Genomic DNA, 23,753 nt, shown 5'->3' on the forward strand with positions numbered 1-23,753 from the left:
TACACAGCTGTGGGCTGGCTTGGGGTGGTGGGTTGGCTGATGTGGATAAGGTGCAGCTGTGGCTGGTTTCTGCTAAGTAGTTAAATAGCTCTAAGGTGTATGGAAGAGGAGCAGCTAATGATGAGAGACCTGGAAGAAGCAGAGAGAGAGAGAGCGCCCTGGAGGTAGGAGAGACAAGGAGAAGGATGCAGCAGAGACAAGAAGCAGGGTGGACTGGCCTGAAAAGGATGAAAAAACAGCACGAACAGTAGATGAACTGTTGAAACCTTGTGGGGGATTGGTGGCTGTGCCAGGGCAAGGTGTGGGAGCTGCTTATTCAAGTTAACCTGGTGTGGGTTGGTAAAAGCCTTGTTGCAGCTGGCTAGTTTTGAGAGTGCTGTGACAGTGACCCATGAGAGGCTACTGCGTCTCCTAAATCCCCTGTGAAATGGCACTGGAAAGCAGTGCGATGTCCCTGTCTGCAGTTCCAAGGTAAGTACCCCCGTGGGGTCGTCCTGTAGGAGGGCTGGGCCTCTGTGTGGGACCACAGTGCCAACAGACTTGGGTTAAACAAGAATTTTTCCGTGCCCATGTCAGGTTTGGGAGCCTTTTTGCAAAAGGAGGGGCGTATTTGTAGGTGTTGCTGCAGTTTCTAAACAGGGGACCTTACCCATGTCTGCAAGCTGCCCCTGTATTGTCCCTGTAGGACAGAATGTAGGTGTAAGTACATGGATAAATGTACTTTTTTTGATAAATGGGTATCAACTGGCAGCTGAAATGTCACACTGTCTATGGGCTGGCCTTGGCCACGAGTGCTTGGGAAATATGTCTGGGTGTCCCAGCTGTGACCAGCATTTACCCAAGCTGCAGATGAATCTGGGTCTAGGTAGCAGTCCAGGAGAAGACAAAGCTTACGGGACGCATCCTTCAGGGCCTCTGCATCTGTGCCTCCCGGGATAAAATGACCTAGAAAATCCCAGCTTTCTGTGCTGCTCCTGAAATGGGGTTGGAGTGTTCGTCCAGCCCCATCAGCCAGGTTAATTCCTCCTCTCGGTGAACTCATTTCCCTTTCGGTGTGGAGAGTGCCCGTGTGCTCCACAGGGCTCTCAGCTCTGCAAGGCTTTTGCAGAAGTGTGTCCCCTAACCATGTCCTGGCCACTGTGTCTTCAGCCTCTCTGCTTCAGTGTCCTAAGTGGGACAGGTTGAGTGAACCCGATGAGTGTAATAAACACGGATTACGTTGCAAAACCTACTGTGGATGGGTAAGGTCTGAGCTTCTTCCTCGGACCACTCTCAAACCTCTGCATAGGACCAGAGCAGAAGAGCAGCTGCTCTCATTTGGAATAAACAGGATTTCCATGCTGGAGAGCAGAGGTGACTCCCTGTACCGTCTGCAATTGGGGAATGTGGACTGGATGCTGCCAGTGGGAAGAAAAGCACCGTGTCTGAGCAAGCGTGATGAGCAGGTGCTGGCGTGCTGAGCGAGGTGGCAGAGATGGGGTTTACGGACCGAATCCCTGCTCCCGAATCCCTGAAACTCCCCTGATTTGAAGCAGCAGGTAGAGGAGGATTTGGGAGCAGCCGTGTTTTGGTGACCCCCCTCTGTGCAGCATCTTCAGGTGGAGGAGATGATGTGAGCACGAATTCCTTTCCTCTCCCAGCAGGGTACAAGGCTCTTGCTGGGCAGAAGGAAAAACAAATTAGATGTAGAAATTATTATTTGAGTGTAACAGGAAGGCTGAAAACAGTGTTGGGAGCACTTGGAGCCGATTCTCTGTGGTGCTGAGGGTGTGAGCTTGGAGTGATCCCTGGGGACGGGGTCCCCTGTGCGAGGGCCATGCTGGCAGAGAGCTGGGGACGCTGGGGGGACCTGGCGGTGGTTGGAAGCTGCTTTTTCTCATTTTGATTCTGCTTGTCCTGCTCAGGGGTGCCACGGGAGCAGAAGCTGCCTACACTGAACTGGGGGGTGGGGATATGGGGTGAAGATCCCTCATCCCATTCCCTGGGCAGGGCGAGGGTTTGGTCCCAAAGGGATCTGGTGATGCCGAGAGAGTCTTTGTCACAGCCGTTGGTAGGATTTGGGCTCGGGCAGGGTTGAAGGGCTGAATGTGTCGTCGTCGTCCCCCCCTCCCCCCGCTACCAGATCCCTGCTTTGCGCAGGGGGGCTGCGACACCTCTCCGTGGCAGCTGGTGGGACAAGGGGTCCCCTCCGTCTCTCCTCGTACAGCCGCCCACCCCCCCCCCCCACCCACCCCCCCCGGGCCCCCCGGCGGTTCCGGGCTGTCACCGCGGCCGTCGGTTGCGGCCGTTGCCTGGGAACAGCAGTTGGATGCAAACAGAGCGGGAGCGGTGTGAGGGTGAGCGCGGGGGGTCCGGGGGGGGGGGGCGCAGCACGGGGCAGCTGGGGAGGCACCAAGGCTTGGAAGGGGCTTGGGAACAGCTCTGTAGTGACCCCGGTGAGACCTGTGGGGCCACGGCCATCCCTGAGCACCCGTCCTGCCTGCTGGGGCCAAAGGGAGGGGGTTCCCCTTAGGGCCCCCCTTCCCACCGCTGTGAAAGCTCCTTGTGCGTGAGGTTTCGGTGTTGGCACAAATCCAGACCCGTGAAGCTGGACATGAAGCAGGTGCTGCCCAGGAGCAGCCCTGCTACTTGCACAGCCTGTGACACAACCCCATCCCAGGGACAGCGTCGGTGCCTGGGGGAGCCTGAGCTCAGCTGGTGTCCCCGGGGTGGTGCTGGGCTTGCTTGCACCGGGCAGGAGTGTCGCTGTCGCTGAAAAGGGGCTCTGGGAGCTGTTTCCCAGCTTCACAGGTGCCTTTTCCTCCTGCTGTGCCCAATTCCAGGTGCTTGTGCAGCCAAACCCTGAGACGGGCAGGGAGTGTTTCAGAGCATCTCCACGCCCCAGCACCCCGGGAAGAGGGTGAAGGTGCAGATGGATGGTTCATGTGAAGTTACACCGGAGGAGCCAACCCAGGGAAGAGCAGGAGCAAGCAGCAAGCCCAAGGAGACATCCCAGGATGGACACGCAGCTCAGGAGACCGTGCTGGCTGGGCAGGTGAGGACAGTGCCCACACAGGGTCTGTAGGCAGGTCCTGATGGGAGTGGAGCCCCCACCTCCAGGACCAGGGGGTAGTGTCTCCTGGATATGGTTTCTCCCAAGAAGATGTCCCCAGGGAGGTGGGGACCTTGCCAGCAGGGCTGGGCAGATGCAGCATCTCTGTGTAGTCTCAGCCCAGCCATCAATATTTGCTGAGTACTTGGGCTGCCTGGGGGTTGTGTGAGCAGAACAGAGGCCAGAGGGAACCCAGCCTGGTCCCCGCGCTGGGTGAAATGTTATCCTGCCCTCGGAATCAGAAATGAGGTTTGTATCGTGCCTGAGAGATTGCTGTAGGAAATCAAGTAGCCCCATGGGGAGAGGCAAAAGCTGATGTGGATCCCAAGAACAAGATGAAGTGGCCAGTGCTCAAACTGGGAAAAGCCTGTCCGGGGGCTGCTGAGAGCTCTGCCACCCCGGTGCTATTTAACACATTTATTAATAGGCTGGCAAGGGGCCGAGGGAGGTGGTGGTGGGAATTTTGCCCTCACTTTCTGTCTGCTGGGCAGCAGAGCGGGGATTGCTGCAGAGCCCTTTGCACATCTCAGTCCCAGGACTTGATTCCCCAGTTTTTAACCTGTTTGCCGTTGCTCCCTCTCCACCTTGTGACCGTGTGCCCCACCGCAGCAGTCAATAACCATTGCACGGGGGATAGTCAGGGGATGGACAGCAAAAAAGCCAGACTTTGCATTCGAAAGACCTATAGGTTAGTTTTGGAGGAGAAACTCTGGCATCTCAGTCCAGGTGATAGGAGCTGTCTGGAAGAGGTGCTGGTGTGAGACAAAGGGTGCTGTGGAGGTGCAAAGAGGGCAAGGTCAGATGTGCAGGAAGAGAAGTGACTGGTGGGGAATTTTCCATGGCATTTTTTTTCCCCTGGCACATATCTGTAGGAGCAGAGTATCTTGGTATTGGAGCCTGCCTCAAGAGTGATGTAGGTTGGATCGGAGACGTGCTGGGGTGCGTTCCCACTAACCACAGGGCAGCCCCTGGATGGACCAGCCCAGAAGCCAGCATCCACTGAAACCTCTCTCCCTTTCCAAGGTGCCCCGTGCTGCTGCCAAGGAGAAGGAAGGAGCACCAGAAGATGCTGGAGCAGATGCACCATTGAGTCCCCTGGGGTCTCCTTCAGGGATGGAGATCCCAGGCACTCTGCCCAGCACCTGGGCTGTGAGGCAGGACACAGCTGCCTCAAGGACTGCCCTGGGGAAAGATGCTGCTGGGCCATCATGCCTGGAGGGTGCTGGACACCCTGGACCACCTCCAGCACCGCCTCGGTCCCAGCAGGGCATTTCCAGCCCTCGCTCAGGCTGCAGGGAGCAGGAAACCCAGCAGAGGAGCAAGGATGATGATGATGGGCATGATGGCTCTGCCAGCTTGGTGTGGGCAGCTGTGCCGGGGATGCTCTTCCAGCAGGACAGGCAGACCAGCCTTCACCCCCTTGTGAGTACTAACGGGCACAGTGCCATCATGATGGTCGGCACAGTACCTGGTGCTCCTCCCAGCTCTTTTCCAGCACTCCAGAGACCTTTTGTGGTTTCTTTATCCCGGCTGCTAAGAGCCAGGAGCCACCTCTTCCCCGCAGAGCCTGTCCTGGGTGTTTGGCTACAACAGCAGCCTGGCTGTGCACAGCCTGATGGATGGGGAAGACCGGGTGCTCCTCTACGTCTCCTCCCACACGGTGGTCATCCATGATGTCCTGGGGAACAGGCAGTACCACCTGCAGGTCTGGCATGCATCCCCCACATCTCCCTCCTCTTCCCCTTCTCCCAAACTCTCTCCCTCCCTCCCTTTTCCTGGTGCTCAGTGCTTAGCGGTCCCCTATAACTGAATTGAGGAGCAGCCCATACACGTGCATAATTTTGCTCACACGCCTGTTGTAATTCCCAAAGTGTGTTTGTAGAAGGCACTTTGTGTTGGACTGTGATGGTGCTCACGAGTGGCACGTGCAGCGTGGCCCCCTCCTCCCTGCTGGTTCTTGGCTCCGGGAGCTGCAGCCAGCGCCAGGCACAAGGATGGGGTGATGGGCTCGGGAGAGCCTGTGAAAAATGAGATGCAAAAGTTGGGCTGGAGGGATGGGAGCGCAGGGCCCTCGGGAGGGAAGACAAGGGGATCTCAGAGCAAAGCAGTCTGATGAATGCTTTGAAGAGCCACTGGGTCTGAAGCCTCCAAGGCACTTTGCTGCTGCTCTCTCCCCAGGGCCACACGAATGTCATTTCTTGCCTGTGTGTAAGTGAGGACAGGCGCTGGGTTGCAACTGCCGACCAAGGGCCAGATGCTCTGATCATTGTGTGGGACTCCTTCTCTGGGTAAGCTCCCAGGAACCTCCTCCTTGGAAACCTCCAGTGTCCGGTAAATCACTTAAGACTGACTCCAGTCTCAGCTAAGTGTGACATGGGAGAAACAGGGGGACAAAGTAAATCATTAAAGGAGCCAAACCCAAACAGAGAGCTTCATTATCCTCGCATCACCCAGACCCATAAGACACTGAGATGGGGCTGAACTCCCCCAGACTAAATACATCATGTCTCCAAGCTGTAGTGTTTCCTTAAGAGATCACTTGTGAGTGATTGTATCTTGCATGAGAGCTTGCTTCTCAGAGCCATTTACCTGGGAGGAAGGGATGGAGAGGAAGTTGAGCATCAGTCGCAGTGCTGGCTGCTCCTGCAGCAGCACTGGCATTTGCAGACTCCTTCCCCCATGCAGACTGGGGTGGGCTGTGTCATAGATTTCACCAAGCAATTGCCTTGAACCCCCTGTACTGCCGTGAGCACCCACGGGGCCTCTGTTCCATAGGATACCGGTACGCACCATCTTCGAGAGTCACCCAGAGGATGGGGTCGGTGCTATTGCTATTTCCCAGGATGCGAAGTATCTGGCCACCATTAGCTCTGGTACAGTGCAGGTAGAAAAAATATCTCCTCTTTGACAGCTTTGCAGGGTGGATCCCTGGAATTTTTTCCTAGTGCAGCCCAGGGGAGGGGGGATTAGGATGGGGAGAGCAGAAGGGAGGTGGAGTGGGTTTGCAGAGTGATGGCTTGGTTTTGCTGATCCATTGGAAGACAGACCTGGATTTCATTAAAGTAAATGTTGCAGAGTTGAGAAAATGGATCTTAAGCTTCTGACTCCAGTGCACTTTAACTGAAGCAATTTCTAGTGTTATTTCCTGAAATCAAGTGTTCTACTGCTGGTTTTATCCTGCTCCACCACTTTTATGCCCCACCATCCACTGCAGCTGGAAAGAATGGGGTTCACCTGGCTCCCCCGAGCTTCCAGAAAGTCACAAATGTCCCTTGGGTTTTCCCTTCTCTGCCAGAGAGTTTGTGTTTGGAAGTGGACTTCGCCCACGGAGAAACCCATGTGCAGCACAGAGCTGAAGCCTGAGTTTGGGTACCAGGTGGGTGACCGCAGCCGAGGGGTTCAGAGGAGCCTGACTGGGCTGGACTGGGCAGCCCTGTTCTCACCTGCTCACCCATGCCCCCCCCCAGTACAGGGCTGCTGGGCAGATGCTGGCTGAAGATGGGAGGCAGGGTCACACCCCATCCCTGCTGTGCCCCAATGCAACAGAGCATCTTGGGGATGTTATTGGTGCTCCTCCACTGGCTGACAGGCGTGGGATGTGGAGGGGACCCTGGTGGGATGTCCTCCACAGCAGCCCTGGCACTGCCCTGCGCACAGCTCTGCTGTTTCGCTGGGCATTTGGCCTCTGTATTCAGTTCAGTGCGGGTGGTGGAGCGGGTTTTGGATAAAAGCAGATGTTTTGCATGAAAGACTAAGCAGAAAGCATTGCTCAGCTTGGTGTTAATGCGAGGCTCACCTTTTAATTTCAGGATTATGTCATTTTTAACCCTCAAAATCCCTATGAATTTGTCAGCAACAGCAAAACCCAGGTGATATTTTACCTGTGGGTAAGTAGGGACGTGGGAAGCCAGATGTGCTCCCACAGGGCTGGGAGGTGGCACGGGAGACCGCACGCTAGCAAAGCAGTGTGGGCTGGGGGCCAGTTGTCTGCCCCCCACTGGGGTCACGCCTGGCAGCTTTGCCGCTGCCCTCCCCCCTCCGCACTCCCTGCCCTCGCTAGGCTTGAAGGTGGCCTGGGCAGCACATCGCTGGGGTTGGTCCCAGCTGTGGTAGCGATGTTCCCTGCCTCTCCCACCCCTGCCTGCCCATGGGCCCTTTGTGTGCCTTATGCCAGCCAGTAGTTTTTGGGAAAGGGTGTTTTGTGCTCTCTGGAATGTCTTGGAGCCCTTCTGCCCTAGAAGCCCTGCTTTGGTCACCACAGTGTGGGATCAGTGCCCAGGTGATGGGGGGGGAGACACGCTGGCACTGCAGGACACGGTTCCAAAATGCTTGTCCTGGACCTTCTCTCTGCTTTCCCCAGGGCAATGCTGGTTTGCAGTATGGAGCACCACTCCTGAGCAGCCAGGTGAGTGCAGGGGGGACCAGAGCATGTCACCCTCTTGGCTTTCCTCCCTTCCCAACCCTTTAAGAAAAAACAGTGGCTGTGTCCCCAGCCTGCCCCCCTCAGTCTCCTGAAGGGGCAAGCCAGGATTGCCTGAGCTGAGGTCAAGAGGGGCTCTCTCTCCTGGAGATGCCCCACTGCATCTTCTCCTGGGGCTCTTGCCTCTGATGGTCCTGCCGTGGGACAGGGAGGGAATGTCACACGAGGGCCCAAGCAGAACCATCTCTGCTTGAAGAGGGGAGATCCAGCGCCCAGGATGAACGCAGAGCCCTGCTGCTCTCTCTGCAGACCTTCAAGAGCACGGTGGGACGCTTCAGCCAGTCGGTTTTTCATTTTAACAACTTGCAAGCTCTGACGGGCACCTCGGCCGGGAAGCTGGTGGTGTGGGACACGGTCGGTCCCCACATCCCCTCCAGGGAGCTGCGGGCCAAGCCGCACAGCGTGAAGGCCATCAAGTTGGTACCGATACAGAAGGACAGCCTTACCGTGCTCAAGGTGTTTGAGAGGTAACGGGACGGCAGTTTTCCGTAGCTGTAGGGTACAATCCTTGGACATCTCAGCCGTGAGAACGGCAGAGCTAACGCTGATGAACTACAGCCACGTGCTGCAGTTTTAAGTCACTTGGCAGCATCTGAGGACCAGGGAAATTCATGCAGGGAAGGACTGCTGATTTATGAGTTATTGCTGCGGCTTTTTCCAGCAATGAATTTAGCTGGAGGAAAAAAAAAAAAAAAAAAAAGGATTGAAAACTCGTGGTGATGTGATGCCAGCTGGGCTGGAGTAGCTCGGACACTGGGCCACCACGGTCAGGGAGCATGGATGAGCCTTGCTCAGCCTCCTGGCCTTTACCGGCAGAGGGAGCAGACAGCCACCAAATGCCTTGACAGCCTTGGGGACAGGGCAGGGGACACTGCAGAGTCACAGCAGAGCCTGGTGCTCTCTGCACAGCCCTGGGCTTGCCCCCTGCACAGCTGTGTGGGGCTCTTCCCACACACCATTGCGGAGAAAAGGGGAAGCGATTTGTTTCTGTCCAAGGATGCTATCCAAGAAATATTTGGGAGTTCTCAGTCTGTGTTGATTAAAGGCTTTCCCCTCCTTGCAGCTGCATAGTAACAGGTGATGTGAAAGGTCAGGTTAAATTCTACGATGGGCAGCTGCGGCTCCTCACCTGCTACAGCCACAGCAAAGTGGGTTCCATTCAGTCCATCTCCTTCTCCAAAACCCCTCCTGATCCTGCTGGGGAGGCACTGGGAGGATCAGGAACCACCTCCTGCGTTGCTGGCAGCCAGCCCTTCATCACCAGGTGAGTGCCCCTTCACAAACACAGGTCTTCTGCGTTTGCCCTGCAGCTTGAAAGCTGGGGAGGTGTTTGGCTGGAAGCTGCCCCGTGGCCTTCTGCCTCAGCTGGAAGGTTTCAACCCTGGACTTCTGGGCAGGACAGGGGCAGGGAAGGAACATGCCCCTTTATCCCCCTTCGCCACAGATTTTTGAGTATTGGTCCCACCTGCCCACCAACAGAGAAGCAGCAGGCTGTCTTCTGGGCAGCCCCTCTCTGTCTGCAGCCCCCAGGCATCACCCAGGGGCTGCGAAAACCCTGGTGGGCTCCAGCACATCCTAAATTCTGAACCTGATGTGATGCCTTGTTGCGGGTGAGGGAAGCATTAAGACAGGCACAGGGATGATCAGCTGGTCCCGGGGTGCACAGCTCCTCTGTCACGTACCCGGCACACCAGGCAGTGCTAATGCTGCGCCTCCAGCTCCCACTGGGCCCCTTAATCCCCCCCTGCAACCCCTCCCGTGGATGGCTATTTCCAGTTAGATGTTATCAAGGCTGGGCAAGCTAATTGGGGCAGTGGTGGTGCAGAGATGCCCCAGCGGTGCTGGTGCTGGGTTGCAGCACACCCACTCATGAGCTTGGGACAGCCCCAGCCTGCCTGCCAGCACCTCGTTCCTTCTCTGTGTGATGTAGCTGTGCCTGAGGATTTATAGGGAGTCTGCAGGCCAGATGAAGCTGTTCTGTGGCTCAATCCAGCCTGCAAACCATATGTCTGCCACTCCTGTTAAGGCTCTCCTGGAAACGTCTGTTCTCAGCCGCACATGTTTTCCAAAGAGCCATGTGGGACAGATTCCTCTCCAGCCTGGAGCAGCGCCCTGGGGAACGGTTTAGTTTTCCCTGTCAGTCTCTGTTGTCTCGTCCTTCTTCCTGGGTCACTGCTGCAGCTCCCGCTGCTTGCAGCTGCTCTGAGCAGCACAAAAGGCAGGAAACTCAAGGGGAAGGCTTGAGCCTGCTTGTTTTGCCAGGCTGGTGGGATTGGGTATGGCTGAAGACCCTAGCTAAGGCATGCAAGAGACACAGCATCCTTCAGCGTCCGCACCAGATGTGCATAAACTGATGGCTGTCATGGGCCATCTAGCAAAGAGGCTGGCTCCCGCTCATGCTGCTGATGTGATGCAGCCACTCGTGTCTGTGCAGTGCCTAGGTCTTTGCACAGTCCTCTTTTGACCCTTTAACTGGGCCCAGGTTCTCAGTCCTCAGGTGGACTGATGATTATATGCGTGTTCTGTAACGTGCATAATTATTCAGATGTCTAGCTTTACACATCACCAACGATGCAGTGGGATCCTCTTTGCTGTGTTACGGTCAGTGCGGCTGAGTGGACGGACAGGCAGCTGCTCTGTCTGTGGTGCGGGACTGAAACTGTCCTCTGACCTTGTCCGTGGCAGCATGGTCAGCATGGAACCATTGACAATGGTGGCATGGAGACATGTGAAAAGACTATTCAGAGTATCTTCAATTGCTCATTTGTCCATCTCACGCACCAGTGACTTGCAAATGGCAAAAGCTACCCAGATGTCATTCATCTTCTGGCTTGCCTACCCAAGTAGAAAATGGAACTGGCTCCAGTGTCTGCCCATGGAGATTTACCAGGTCGTGAATACAAAGTGCCACCTGCCTTCCAGGTCAAAAAGTGTTTGCATATTGCAAAATTTAAGTGATTGTCCAACTGAGTTTCCAAAAAGACTGGTGTGTAATATAGCTTGGAGGGACATGAGCCAGCTAGTCTGATTCATCAAATTCTGTTTCTCTCACACTAAACAGGAACTTTATCCTTTCAACCTCTGATGCAACTGTGCTCCATGTTGCAACAGATAGGGCAAACTTTGAAAAAGTCATGGAAGAGGCGACGAAAGCTGTGAATGCCATCGCCTGTCACCCCCGGGAGGCACTCATTGCGGTGGGGAGTCACTGTGGGCTGCTGAAGGTGTGGGACTACCAGCAGCCTCAGTACCTCGTCAGCAGGATATTCCCCAAGGCTGGCATCCAGTGCTTGTCCTATGACCCCAAAGGTATCCTGACCTCTCCACGTGCCAAGCACTGGGCTTCCTGGGAGGAGCAATTGTGGGGTGAGAGTTTTCTGGCATGCCTTTCAGGTTATTTTCTGGCTGCTGGTTTTACTGATGGAAGCGTTTACATCCTTGATGCCATTTCCCTTCAGTCCAGCTGCAAAGAGTTCAAGTTCTCTTGGGGTCCTGTGACTCATATTAGCTTCTCTCACGATTCGGAGTACCTCGCAACCGCTGTAAGCTTGTTTTTTCCTCTCGGTGATTTACATGTGTTGCTCACGGTGCAGCTTTCAGTGGGACTGGGAACTGCCGGCCATCCCGTGAGGCTCGGCGGAGTGAGTGGTGCGGAGGGCTGGCCCTCCCCTGGGGCTTCATGACTCTGAAATGCTTTTCCTGGCTTGAAGAGTCACTCTTGCAAAAACGTCACCAGCCACAGCCGCTCCACAGACCTGCTGCTGGCAGTGTCCCATCGCCGACTTTAGTGACAAGCCGTAGCTCTGCATCCATCTGTAGGAAGGGCTGTAGCAGGGGTTTCTTCCTGGCTGGTGCACTGCAACGGGGGTTGCTCCCTTGGTCCCATGTCTCGGTGTGTAAGCATTGAGGGAGTGTTGAAGCAGTTCGGCACAGAGGTTTTAGCAACTGGTGATTATCTGTGCAAAGAAAAAGATTCTCCCTTCATGCATGGATGCGAGGGCACAGCAGTGGGAAGCATCTTCCTCGTGATTTCTGGGGAGTCACCAAACTTGATCTATTGCCCCTCTGCTGTGACAGCACAGCAGGCAATGCCTCCAGCCAGTTAGGGTGCTCCGGCCAGGCTGAGGACCACTGCTGTGCTGCCCTTGGGAGTAGCTGCCCCAATCTGTCTGACCCAATGCTTTATCCTGGCCGTGACTCTAACCCTCCTGGTGGGACTCACCAAACTGGAAGGGCTGAGCTAAGCCCAGAGGGGACGTGCTGAGCTGTCTGCTGCCAGCCAGGGGATGTGCCCAGGCATTGTGGCTTGTTGACCTTTGGCTGTTGTTCCAGGATGAGAAATACTCGGTGACTGTTTACAAGAGAGTCTGGCGAAATGGGAGAAGATGCTGGGAACACCTCGCAGGGCTGCACTCCCACTACAAACCCATCCGGAGCATCCTTTTTGGGGTCCAGTTAGACAGCAACAAGCCCAGGCTCCTGAGCCTTGGGGAGGACCGGCAGCTGGTAAGTTGATGTGAGAGTCTAAGGGGCGGTGGAGATTTGTGGTTAAAGCTGGGGGGCTGGACAGGGGTATTGAGGGAGACTCAGTCTTTGGTTATGCAGCTCCCAACCCTCCCCCCACCAGCTCTGTCACAAGGGGGTTGTTTCTCAGCCTGGTCTCAGGGCAGATCTGCCCACGGTTCAGGGCTAAGACTCTGCTACTGTGGACTACTTGCTCTGGGGGCTGCAGGAGAAGCTAGATCCAGTCAATCCGCAGGGTCCAAGATGCTGGCAGATCACAGGGGAGTTACTGTGTTTCCTTGTCTTTCCTCCAGGTGGAATATGACCTGAACAGCAGCAGCAAGGACCACCTGGTGGTCTTGCACAGGGACCGGGTAGAGCAGATTGCTGTGCCCCTGTGCTTGGCTTGGTACCCACAGCTCAGCACTGAGTCCTTTATCCTCACTGCCAACAACTGCTACAAAATGAAGCTCTACGATACTACAACCAAAATGTGCAGGTGAAGGAGAGGTTCAGGTCTGCCACTACCTGCGAGCCCCACCCTGGCTCTATGTTCTCCTCTGTCTGATGTCTGCCTTACTCCCACTCGTGAGCCTGTATCTGCCCATCTGTGATCTTGGGATGACTCTAGGGCCGCCAGGTTGCTCCATCCTTGTGTCCACTCTGCTGTTAACTAATGTATCATCTAGTTAGGTTGTGGCTGCAGGTGGGTCTCAGTCTGCCCAGCACCTTGGGCTTGAGACACAGCAGTTGGGCATCAGGTAAAGAGACAGTATCCCACATGAGCAAAGCACAAGGACTGAATGATCCCTGAGCCCTAAATTCCTCTTCTATCCCCAGTGTGATCCCTTCTAGCCAGGGACTCGGCCCTATCCTGTCCTCTCAGCCAGTGATACAAAGTCTTTGCCACCACCATACCTCCCCATATCTACCCATCCTCGTGCACAGCACACTGTTCAGAGAGGGGAAAGTGCTTCGCAAGCCCTAGAATGGATGAAAATGTTGTTTACCTTTAGGAAGACCCTTTTGGGACCGACTTATGGCTCCCCATTGGAGAAGATGCAAATCCTCCCAACAACAAACACTACGGACTCCCAGAAACACTATCTGGTGTACATTACAAAGGACAAGGTACGGAGCCCCAGCTGTACAAGAGCCCCCACTTGTAAAGGTCCTTTGGGGAGGTCCTTGGGGTAATTTCACCACAGTCAAAACTATGTGTGGGCTGGTCCTGCCTGAGGGCTGAGCGAGGTCCTGGGAGGAGGGCGCAGCACTGCCCCAGCGTGCAGCCCTCCCCTGGGTCCCCCAGCCCTCCTGTGGGACCCCCAGGCCTCCCAGGCTCCCTCTTTCCTTCCAGGTGGGCTTGCAGATTTTACCAGTCGATGGCAACCCCCACAAGTCCTCAGCTTTCATTTGCCATCCGGGTGGCGTCTCCAACCTCGCTAGCTCCTATGATGGGCGCTACGTCTTTACAGCGGGGGGCAACGACTGCACTGTTATGAAATGGGAGGTCAACCTAAAGTGAGTACCAGAGGAAGGAGAAAGGAGTCTTGTTATGGCTTTCCACAGCTGCTTGGCCAACGCAGCTGAAGCAAATTTTCCCCAGCATTTACATTGAGAATGGGGCTTTTGTCCCAAAAGGTCTCTGTTTGTGTCCAGAGGAGTTAAAGCCAGGTGTCCCAGCTATTTCTGTGGTTATCCCGGTGTAGAGGGCAGTGCCCCACTGATGGGGCAGCACAGCAGGAGGCTGCGCGGGTAGTGTTTCTTTGCAGGGCTTTCTTGAGCACAGGTCCTTTTGGGGCAGGTGGCAAAGCAGCTTTACCCTCTTCCCAGGCCAACAAACCACATCTGGCAGCAGGGGTCACAGGGTGGAGGACAGGTCCCAGCACTCATGCAAGCAGAAGAAAGCAGGAGACCCACCACATGCCGAAAGGGGCATGAATCAATGCTGGCAGCATCTCTGCCCAGCCCTGGGGGCTGCCAGCTCCCAGACACCTGGCCTGCAGCTGGGTTTGTTACCAGGGGCTTTGTGCCCTGCATTCACACCGGGTTTTCAAAAGCCCTAGCTCAGCACCTACAGACAGCTTGGCATGGTGGGCATGTGCCATGCTGGGGGTGGTGGCCTGGTAGTGGGGTCAGCTTAGATCGTAATGACCCGTGTGGCCCCAAGTAGCTATGTGGGGTGGCAGCTGGAACAGGAGGGATGCACTCTGGGGGGGGCTTTTCTTCCCTCTATGTAGCCACATAGTCAATAGGGGGATTAAACCAGCAGAGCTTGCAGGTGGTGGCCATGAAACCTATAAAATACCCTGGTCTGGGAAGCAGTACCCAAATGGTAGGAAGCTGGGCAGAGGATTTTTTTGGGTCCTTGTGAGGGCCTGGCCAGTGTGATGGGAGATTGTCAGGGTTAGGCAGGGGATCAGAGGAGCGGCACTGGCTGCAGGAGGGGTGTACAGGGTGGTTGCTGATACAAAAGTGTCCGCTCTCCAAATGGGATCGGCCAGCATTTGCTAGGAAATCCCCCCAGCATTTGAAGACTGGATTTAGGACAAGCCACCTTAATCCTATAAAGCTTTGCTTACATGAGTAAATGGACTGCAGTAAATGGGGTGGCTGGAGGACTGAAGGCTGCTTTTGCAAATGAGGATTTCCAGGCTTTGGCATGGAGTGTCAGTGATAAACCCTGCCAGGTTTCTTCTGCTTCTCTCTGCAAGTGTGCAACTTCCCTCTGCCAATTCCCTTGGGCAGTGGTGCCAGACGTGTGCTCCCACATGGCGGGCAGGTAACACAGCAGGGGCAGGATATATATTTTGGTTTCTTTGCGTGTCAAGGACCAAAGCTGCTCGTTGCAATACATGGGCAGGGCAGAGGGCTCTCCCCTTGTGAGCGAGGCTGCAGAAGCCCAGTAGATACACATGTACATGGAATGGGAGCAGGCAGCTGCGAATGAGCTGAAAACAGTTGAGGCGGCACAGAGCAAGCTTCACCTTCACCCTTCAAGGACTGGGAAGGGATCTTAGCCTGTGCCAGAGCTAGAAAAGATAGATAGCATCGTTTGGTCTCTGTCAGTCTGTGGCTGGGTTGCTTTTTGGCCTGCGTGTCACCCCACTAGCACAGAGCACATCTCCTGGTTTCGGGCAAATCAACCCCATGGGAACTGGCTTTTAGCCCTTGCTCCTATTTTCATCTTTTGGAGAGCACCTGTAAAACTGTTGCCCCGCACCTTCCTAGGACAAAGGCTTTGTGGTTAAGACATCATGTGCTGGTCCTGCATAAAACATTTTTTGCAGGTACTGCTCACTCAGAAGAAAGCCCAAAAGGTGCTGAGCCAGCTCACCTTCACGTGCCAGAACAAAGGAAACCTGAGTGGGAAAGCAATGGGCTTATTTATTTTCTTTTCCACTTCGTGTGGCTTAAGCAGTCGGGGGTCAGGATAAGCGACATTTTAAGGAAGGCAACAGAATATAAATGATCCTTCTTTATAATGGTTGGCCAAGGTCCAGGCAACATTGAATTTCTATGTAATTTGTTTTCAGAGTGAAGCTCTTGATGAGCTAATTATCATTTTATTGCTGCTTCTGGCATCGTGTGCATCTCCACTGTGTTTAATACCCAAATAACTTAATTATGAAAAAAAGCGTGAAGCTTGCAGAAAACCCAGTGGAAGCAGTACTACAGAGGTGTGCGTGAAAGCTGCAGCCTTGCTGCCAGGCGTGGGGTATTGTGTGGCAACGCTGCGCCATGACTGTGCTACCAGGCTTGGTTTCCTTTTTCATTTGCACAAGCTGAACAGATTCTTTTGGCTCCAACTGCCTATGAAATTGAAACAAAGAGGTGGTACCCCGACACTTTCAGTTTAATGTAGGCTGCACCTGTGCCACAGTCACCCGCCACAGCAGAGGAAGTAGAGTAATGAATTGCACTGAGTTATTGGGGAAGAATGCGTTAGGTCAAGGAACAGGGAGCTTAGGTTTGTGTGGTTTATTGCAGACACTGAGCCCCAGCCCTCTCTGCATGTTTAAAATGCTGATCTAGCTAATTCATCTCCCTCAATATCTCTATAAGGAAGCAGAAAAGCTAAATGCCAGACACCAAGCTCAAGTCCATGGAAAAGCTCCTGGCTCCCAGCCCTGTGCTCATTCCACTAAACAAGAGGACCATTCAGTAATAATTAATTCCCACACTGTGCTATTGTATGTAAAACCTGGGTATGAAACATGCTGTAGAAGTGCAGGCTGATGATAAAATAGTACATGGGTCAAGGCAGTGCTTTTCTTTCCTGAATTCTGAGGCCGAGGGATTTTATTTATTTATTGAAAGTGTCTGTGAACAACAACTTGAAAGGGAAATGTGAAATCTCTCCTCACATGAACCCTTCCTGTACCTTCTTTTCTCTGCTTCTGCCAGTGCCTTGGATGCTGCTGCTTCCCTGGGTGGGGAGGACTTGATCCCCTTCTACAATCTACTGGATGGTGGCAGAGAAGGCGAATTCTTCAGGGTAATTATGCTCATCATGAACACTGTCTGGTGACATCTGGCTGGAGTTTAAGATTCATTTATACAGGCCTGACATTTCTTTATTTTTTGTCCAGCTCGCCTTTAACAAGCAATCTCATTGATATGGCTGTTAGTCTATCTTAAAAGGAGCCTTATCTTCCGTGCCTGTTGGTAACTGAACTTTACAGTATTTTGTTTGAATCCCTCACAGGAACTGGAAGACTATTTTTACTATGCACAGCTGTGCAGCCATGGTATTGATACGCTGGAGACCAGGCAGGTGTCAACGCATATTCCCTTGGAGGAAATTCCTTCTGTAATGAGAGCAATGGGATTTTATCCATCAGAGGAAAAGGTTGGTCAGTTGTTTTTATTGTTGTTATTAAAAGAAAAAAAGAGCAAGACTGATTGCATTTACCAAGTGTCCTCAGGGCCAGATTCTGACCATTGTCATGCTGGATGGCTCCAGAGTACGTTTCCTGGCTTCCGATTTATTTAACCTGGTCTGCATCGATATAGTAGTGGTCAGAATCTGGCAGCAAATTCCTCAGAAAGTAGTGATTCCTCCTGAGAGAGCTGGGCAGCTGCAGGGACAGGCTGAGCAAACCTGGAGCCCCATGGCTCAGAAGTGTTCAGCACAAGGTGACCTCGGGGGCTTCTGGAGGTTGAGTGCTCTGCTACCACTGCAGGGTGGGTTTCTTCAGAAGGTGAAGCAAGAAACTGAGCAAGTTAATGAAGGAATCTTCCTTCGGCTCCCAAGGGCAGCAGCCTCCAGCTTTCCATGGGCCAAAGTACCTTGTGTGCAGGCAGTGATGTGCTTTGGTTTCTCTGTGACTTCAACTAGTGACTGAGCTGCTTCATGTGCAGCGTGGGGTTGGTGGGCCGTGGGCTGAGTCCCTCCAGGTCACCCTCTGTGTGTTCCCAGCACGGGGGGAATGTCCAGCTCCATGCAATCACTCATTTGGACATCGACAGAGCCTTTTTTTTTTTTGTTCTGCCTGGGCCTGATGAAAGAATTATTTTAGATGGAGACAGCAGCTTTTATTCCTACGGAACTTAAAGCTCTTTCACAACTGATAACCTCAGCAGGAGTCTCTCTCAGCTTGCCTTTCAGATTGCAGCAGTAGAGCTTCCTATCAAACATTTCTCTAGAGCTTTTTAGCTTCAAATTTTGCAGCAAAGACAACTGATTTAATAAAGGTGCTGCTTCTTCCCCTTTTGCGGCTGTTTCTACAAGGCAGTCTGCAATTGTATACAACTCTTGTTTGTAATGTTATAACCTGGCAAAAGGGTAATTAAAGTACTGGATCTGATGCAAGGAGATTTAAATAACGACCTCTTTGCACCAACTTCGACACAGAAGGGGTTCTCCCAAGGGAAGTGGCACATCACTGTGCTCCCTTCATCTTTCTGCGGAGGAGGCTGTGCTCATCTCTGCCATTGCACAGGAGCCCCACAGGCTGCTGAGACGGTGCTGTGAGTCAGTGTCACCCCATCTGCCCAGGCACACTGTCTGCCAGGAGAGCCAGCAGATGGGAGGCAGGACCTTTGCCGCAGCCACCACCTACCAGGCTTGCTTTGCAGCCCCTGCAACCAGCAAATGTCTGTCCGAGCCAGGGCTGCTTTGCCCTTGTGTCAAGCTGTGGTGTTATCCCCTCGTAGTTTGTTAGATCTTTTCCTTGGGTTTTTTTCATTTTTGCTTCTTGGTGATAGAGAGAACATATTCCCCTGGAAAATGTTTCTGGAAGAGTAACTGTTAAACAGCCCCCCCAGCCCCAAATCAAAATTAAAACAGGGTTTCAGGCATGGAAACAGAAGTGGTAAGCTGTTGTGAAATCAGGCAACCTACAATCTGCTTCCTGAAGCAGGCAGGACAGTATTAAAATCCAGAGAGAAAGTTCATCTCTCTCTGGAGTGTTTAATAAAGAAAAAGCAGAAGGGCGAAAAGGCAGCTTGGGCTCACTAGCAAAGCTTTTGGGATTTGGCGTTTTTCTTTCGTAGTTCAATGGGGCTGACATAAAACCTGATCCCAGATCAGCCAGAGCTGAGTGAAAATGACTGTTATCGCCTGGTGTGACATTTGTTACAGGAAAAATATATGGCTGAGATTTCCCTCTTCCCTGGGCTTCATTCAGTGGAAAAACTTGTGACACAAGGACAAAGGCCCAAGGCTGAATGCAAAGTCCTCCCCAGAGAGATCTTGCCCCAGTTTCCCTTCCTGGGAAGTAGCAGGCTTGGGACATGTTGGCATGGGGAATTCTCCCAGCGTTTCTCTGCTGCCCGTGTATCTCTAAAGGGCATGAGTACAGCAAAGGCACAGAGCAGATGCTGCTTTTCGGACACACATCTGCACGGCTGCCAACTGGACTGACTCACAGCACCAGACTTCAGCAAAACCGCTGGTATCCAGCACAGCCAGTGCTTGTCCTTTTGCCCGAGAGCAGCATGGTCCAGCTGTGCAGGATGTCAGCTGCACTGAGCAAACTTTGGGTTTGGCTTGTGCAGTGGCAGAACCGCACCAGACACACATCAGACAGGGCGGGGGGCAGATTAATTATGCTGACCAGGGTATGTGTGTACTGTGTGCAGCCTGGTTATGTCAGAACTTTCATGCATGTACTGCTGTAGTGGGGTGGTATATTTACTGCTTTGTGGTTTGTCTGCCCACTGTCCCCAGAGCGGACACACAGCTGTGGCAAAGGTACTGGTAACAGCTGCAAAGTCACCAAGTGCTTAGTGGAAGAAAATAAGAGGAAATCCAAAATGACTAGTTATCTGCTACCCCCGTCTTTACCCAATATCGTCATAACAGTAAGCGTGTAACTGTTAGCCATGTCCATCCTCTCCTGATGAGGGCTAGCTCATTACTGGGATGTGGTTGTGGCATCTGCGGTACCAGTACGTGCACGAGTATGGTACGCTGGCAGTCATGAGATTGGAAAGTGGCCTGATGCTCTTCACAAAGAAACCACGTAATGATCTGTTTTGCTTTGATCTTTAGATTGAAGAAATTATAAATGAAGTAAAATTCAGCAAGTATGTGGATACTGGAGAACAAGTGACAACAATCAGTTTTGGGGATTTTATCAAACTTTATATAAATCATCGACCCGTGTTTGGCTTGTCAATGAAAAGAATACAACGAGCATTTCAGGTTCTTGGTTACGATAATGAGAACGGAGACAAAGTTATTGACAGAGGAGACTTACTGTTGCTGCTTCAGCACAGAGGTGAGTTATTTCTTTTCTAATATTAGTTTTATGCTTGCTAGTTCTGCTTTCAATTTCAGAACGTATTCACTGCAGCAAAAAATTAATCTGGAACTATAGCTTGGTAACCAGGGCAGGCGTGCGGAGCCACCTGTCGTAGGATTTTAAATTGAATAATCACATCTATTGTCTCAGCTGCACTTCTTTTACTGCTCTGGAAATCTCTGCTGGCCTGAGGTATCTTGTCAAATGATGAGTACGGATCTTGGCAAATTGTATCCTCCTTTCAGTATACCCTTACGTGAATCACTGCTCCCTCCTCCAGTCACACCAGCTCTGGAAAGGTAGTATAAAACTAAAAAAAAAAAAAGGGGGACAAGAAAGGAGGGATGAAACTGTTCTACCCAATGTTGTCTATTTATGAATGTTCGCACCGTCCCTGTAAATAACTAACCTTTCTCACACTGGTTGAATCCTCAGTTTCCAAGGATCTTTGTGGCAAGGAGTTTTACCAGGTGATGTACCGAGTAAAACAACATTTCCCTTTACCTGTCTTAATGCTTAGCTGCACTTTTACAACAGGAGCAAGACAATGGAAGTTAGTTATTTACCTCTCTATGGCATTGGCTGTAAGCATATTTATATACACCTTTACAGCGTTCTCCATGATTCAGCTGAACTAAACCATCCCACCTTTTCAGTCTTTCACACATATTCAGAGCATGAGTTGGCCGCTAACTGGGAACAAGTGCTATGCCCAGGTTATTCCAAGGCACTAGATCAAGACTTTCCTGCACGTCCTCTTCGTCCTCTATGTGGAAAAGGCTACAGCAGGGCTGCGCGGACTGTGGTCTGCCCTGCACCAGCAATTCTTTGGTGGGAATGGAAGCTTGAGCCCCTGCAAGGGCAATGTAGCCTAAAGAGCCATCTGCATCAGAATGTCTCCCTTTGATAAACATTTTTGCCCCAAACCCAATATGCAGGAATGATTTTCCTTAGAACTGAGGTTCTCTCTGTGTGTGGATCATGCATTTTGATCAGTGATGTGTATCTCTACCTCAGAGAAGCCGAATCCTCTTTCAAACTGTCCTGTTTTGTTTGTACACTGTTCTTGTTTGAGTTGCCTTGAGTTCCATCACCATAACCCAAGAGGCTGGTGTGGCTTTGTTGTGTACAGGAGAGCGTATGACAGAGGAGGAGCTGGTGCAGTGTCTGAGCACCCTGCTGGGCAGGCGTCCTGGGGAAGGAGGATCTGGATCAGGCACCTATGATCCCTCAGGTACAGGATTAGCATTCCACACAGCACAGAAGCAGGATTGCTTCAGTTCCCAAAGAGGATAATTTAAATTGCAAACCCATTACCCTGTTAGGCCAAGAGCTGTCAAAAATGCTCAGACACGATTGCAAAAATAGTCATAGAGCTCAGATTGTCCTTCATCCATGCAGCAATTGCATGGGTGTATCTAAAAATAAATGGACAATGAAATATAACTGGGACCGGACAAGATTACACTGCTGTTTATCTGATGGCTTGGAACTGAAATTAGAAACACATAGTGGAAGGTTTACAAGCCAAAGTCCACAGGCAAAAAGGAATCCTACAATATGCAAATTACAGTGTTGATTTCATCCAGGCAGCAATGCCCATTGTAACGGAGCTGTTGCTAACTACTGCATTTGTCTACAATTTATGTCCCAGTCTACACCAGTCTAGAACAGCAAATTGCAGCATTGATTTCAGCCAGCTGGCACTGCTCATTATAATGGGAACCGCCAGTAAGCACCACAGTTTTGTACGATTCATGTCCCAGTCCACACCAGAACAGCATCTGGTTAGGGCCGTTGGCAGTGGGCCACATGCAGGGAAGGTGCATCTCCAGAAGGGAACTGCCTAGCACTGCAAAGCCACTTTGAAATCCCTGGATTCTTTGGGATCCTAAAATCACATCAAATCGCCGAAGTGTAAAAGTTGGCCCCTTGACCCCTCTGAGGCAGGGAGCGCAAGGTGAGACTCGCAGCCTCGCGATTCGATCCCCAATACAAATGCATAAAATACTAAGCTAGTAAACCAACACTTTTTCATGATTACTTCGTACATCTTTAAAGGCATTCCATCCACTTACTGCAGCTTAAAAATTTTACTGATCTGGAAAGCCATTTTTACATCACTGTTGTGTTTTGTGCTGTTGTTACTGCTCTCCAGGTGCAGCAGCTTTGACTGAAGAAGGAATTCCAGCAGCAATCACAGCAGAGATATTCGCTGCTGACATTCTTGGCTTGCCTATTCCTGAACCAGAAAAAAAGAGCAAAAAAAGAGATGAATCGTTGATCTACAAAGACTCTTTATCATAGCTGCCTGTTTTCTATGCATTCCTACTTTCCAGTCTCCTCAAATACCTGCAAAATTTGTATTTTGTGTTTATTGTGTTTATTACAAATTACCGTTTGTAATAAGTTTGCATAGTTTCACATTAATCAAACTCTAGAACAAGCCCTAGTTTAGTGCATGCCACAAACCTGTGAGATCAAACCTATGCAGGGATGCGCTGGGGTGGCTGTAAAGAATGAAACAGATGGCCACCCCATCCTTGGCTGGAACCTTCTGAGAATTCATTTCGGGCTAGTTTATGCCAGATGCAGTCTATTTTCGTTACATTAAGACAGCATTTATTTGTGAAACATGACAGCAAAAGAGCAATGTAAAAGTATTGTATTGATTAAATACATTGATAAGTGTAGCGTACGAAATGCTTGGATAGGTTAGAATGGATTTGTAATGATAAATCCAGCGGACCTCAGTAAAGAAAGGAATGCTGTGTTATACATTAAAACCAGGTTTCCATTTTGGCCTTTAAACCCCATCTTTTTTCTTTCTGAAAGTAGCATTTCCAATTAGTAGTGTAATACCAATGGGACGGCATCTTACTGTGTTTGTATAAACAGCATAATGAGGCTGATATAAGTTGCTGTAGAAAGATCAGTGAAGTGCTGTTGAACACGCTTCCTTCTTTACATCATCCTCAGCATCAATTTGAATAATAATGTAGGCCCTTAAGAAGTGTTCCTTTCGGTGGCAATGTTTTTTAAACAGAAATTGCTGTTATGTACTCTGAAAGTACCTGTGATTGTACAATTAGTACAAACAGCAAGGTGTGCAATAGATGCAAGTTAAGGAAGGAGTCCAGCTGTACTGTGACCGCAGTACACCGGGTATGTGACAGGAGAAAGTTTCTGGAAGAGGCTCTCTTTATTAACTGATATTTTCATGCGCTTCTACAAATCCGCGTTGGAGCAGATCCTCTGCTACTTAAAACCTGCCTAATTTCACGGAAATTACTGACATTATTTTAGGCAGTTGAAACACCATACACACACACACACAACCCAAATAATCTGCCTATTGCAGATTTATTAAGTATCCTGTTGAACGAAGCAGCTGCTTTGCCCAACAGGAAGCATTGCTCATCCCCACGTCTGCAATACTGTCACAGCGACTTGCACAAGGGCTGGACGGTGCTGTCTCCCGGAGCGGGGCTCTGCTCCGGTATCCCTGCACCGAGCTGAAGCCCACCGGGTCGGACGTCTTTCACCGGGGAGCTCCCCGGAGCTGCTCCGCACCGCCCGGCCGGGGAGCCGCGCTCCCTGCCCGCGGGGTTCCCCCCGCCCTGGGGCAGCGGGCCGAAGAGGGAGCCGCGGGGCCGGCAGCTGCCTCGGAGCTCTCCCCGGCACAGGCACCTGGCCCCGGGAGGGGCTCGCCCGCCGTCCCGCGGCGGCTGAGGGGAGGCGGCGGCCCCTCGGCGGCGGGAGCAGCCTCGGAGCCAGGCGTCCGGCCCGACCCCTTCATCCCTCTCCCTCCCCGGCGACAAAAGGACACAGCCGGCCTCGCTGTCCGCCGGTCCCTCGCCGTCCCCGTCCCCTCCCACCGGCGCTCCCCTCACAGTCCCCGTCCCGCGCGCCGGCCCCTCCCCCCGCC

The 23,753-nt window shown here is 52.2% G+C and overlaps 1 protein-coding gene across 1 annotated transcript; it reads left to right on the plus strand.

Annotated features, from left to right (window-relative positions):
- Positions 1-448: 448 nt before the first annotated feature.
- On the plus strand, positions 449-22,782 carry CFAP251 (cilia and flagella associated protein 251). The gene is made up of 21 exons (XM_037401589.1): positions 449-471; positions 4,447-4,513; positions 4,656-4,796; positions 5,270-5,379; positions 5,867-5,975; positions 6,387-6,467; positions 6,901-6,978; positions 7,452-7,496; positions 7,821-8,038; positions 8,635-8,835; positions 10,633-10,880; positions 10,965-11,113; positions 11,904-12,077; positions 12,389-12,573; positions 13,091-13,205; positions 13,432-13,595; positions 16,482-16,572; positions 16,783-16,926; positions 19,573-19,801; positions 20,958-21,059; positions 21,984-22,782. Exons 1-21 carry the CDS (start codon positions 449-451, stop codon positions 22,130-22,132), a joined length of 2,823 nt encoding a protein of 940 aa, XP_037257486.1. The 3' UTR covers positions 22,133-22,782.
- Positions 22,783-23,753: the final 971 nt, after the last annotated feature.

This window comes from Falco rusticolus, chromosome 1 (genome assembly GCF_015220075.1).
Source record: "Falco rusticolus isolate bFalRus1 chromosome 1, bFalRus1.pri, whole genome shotgun sequence".
Classification (NCBI taxonomy): domain Eukaryota; kingdom Metazoa; phylum Chordata; class Aves; order Falconiformes; family Falconidae; genus Falco; species Falco rusticolus.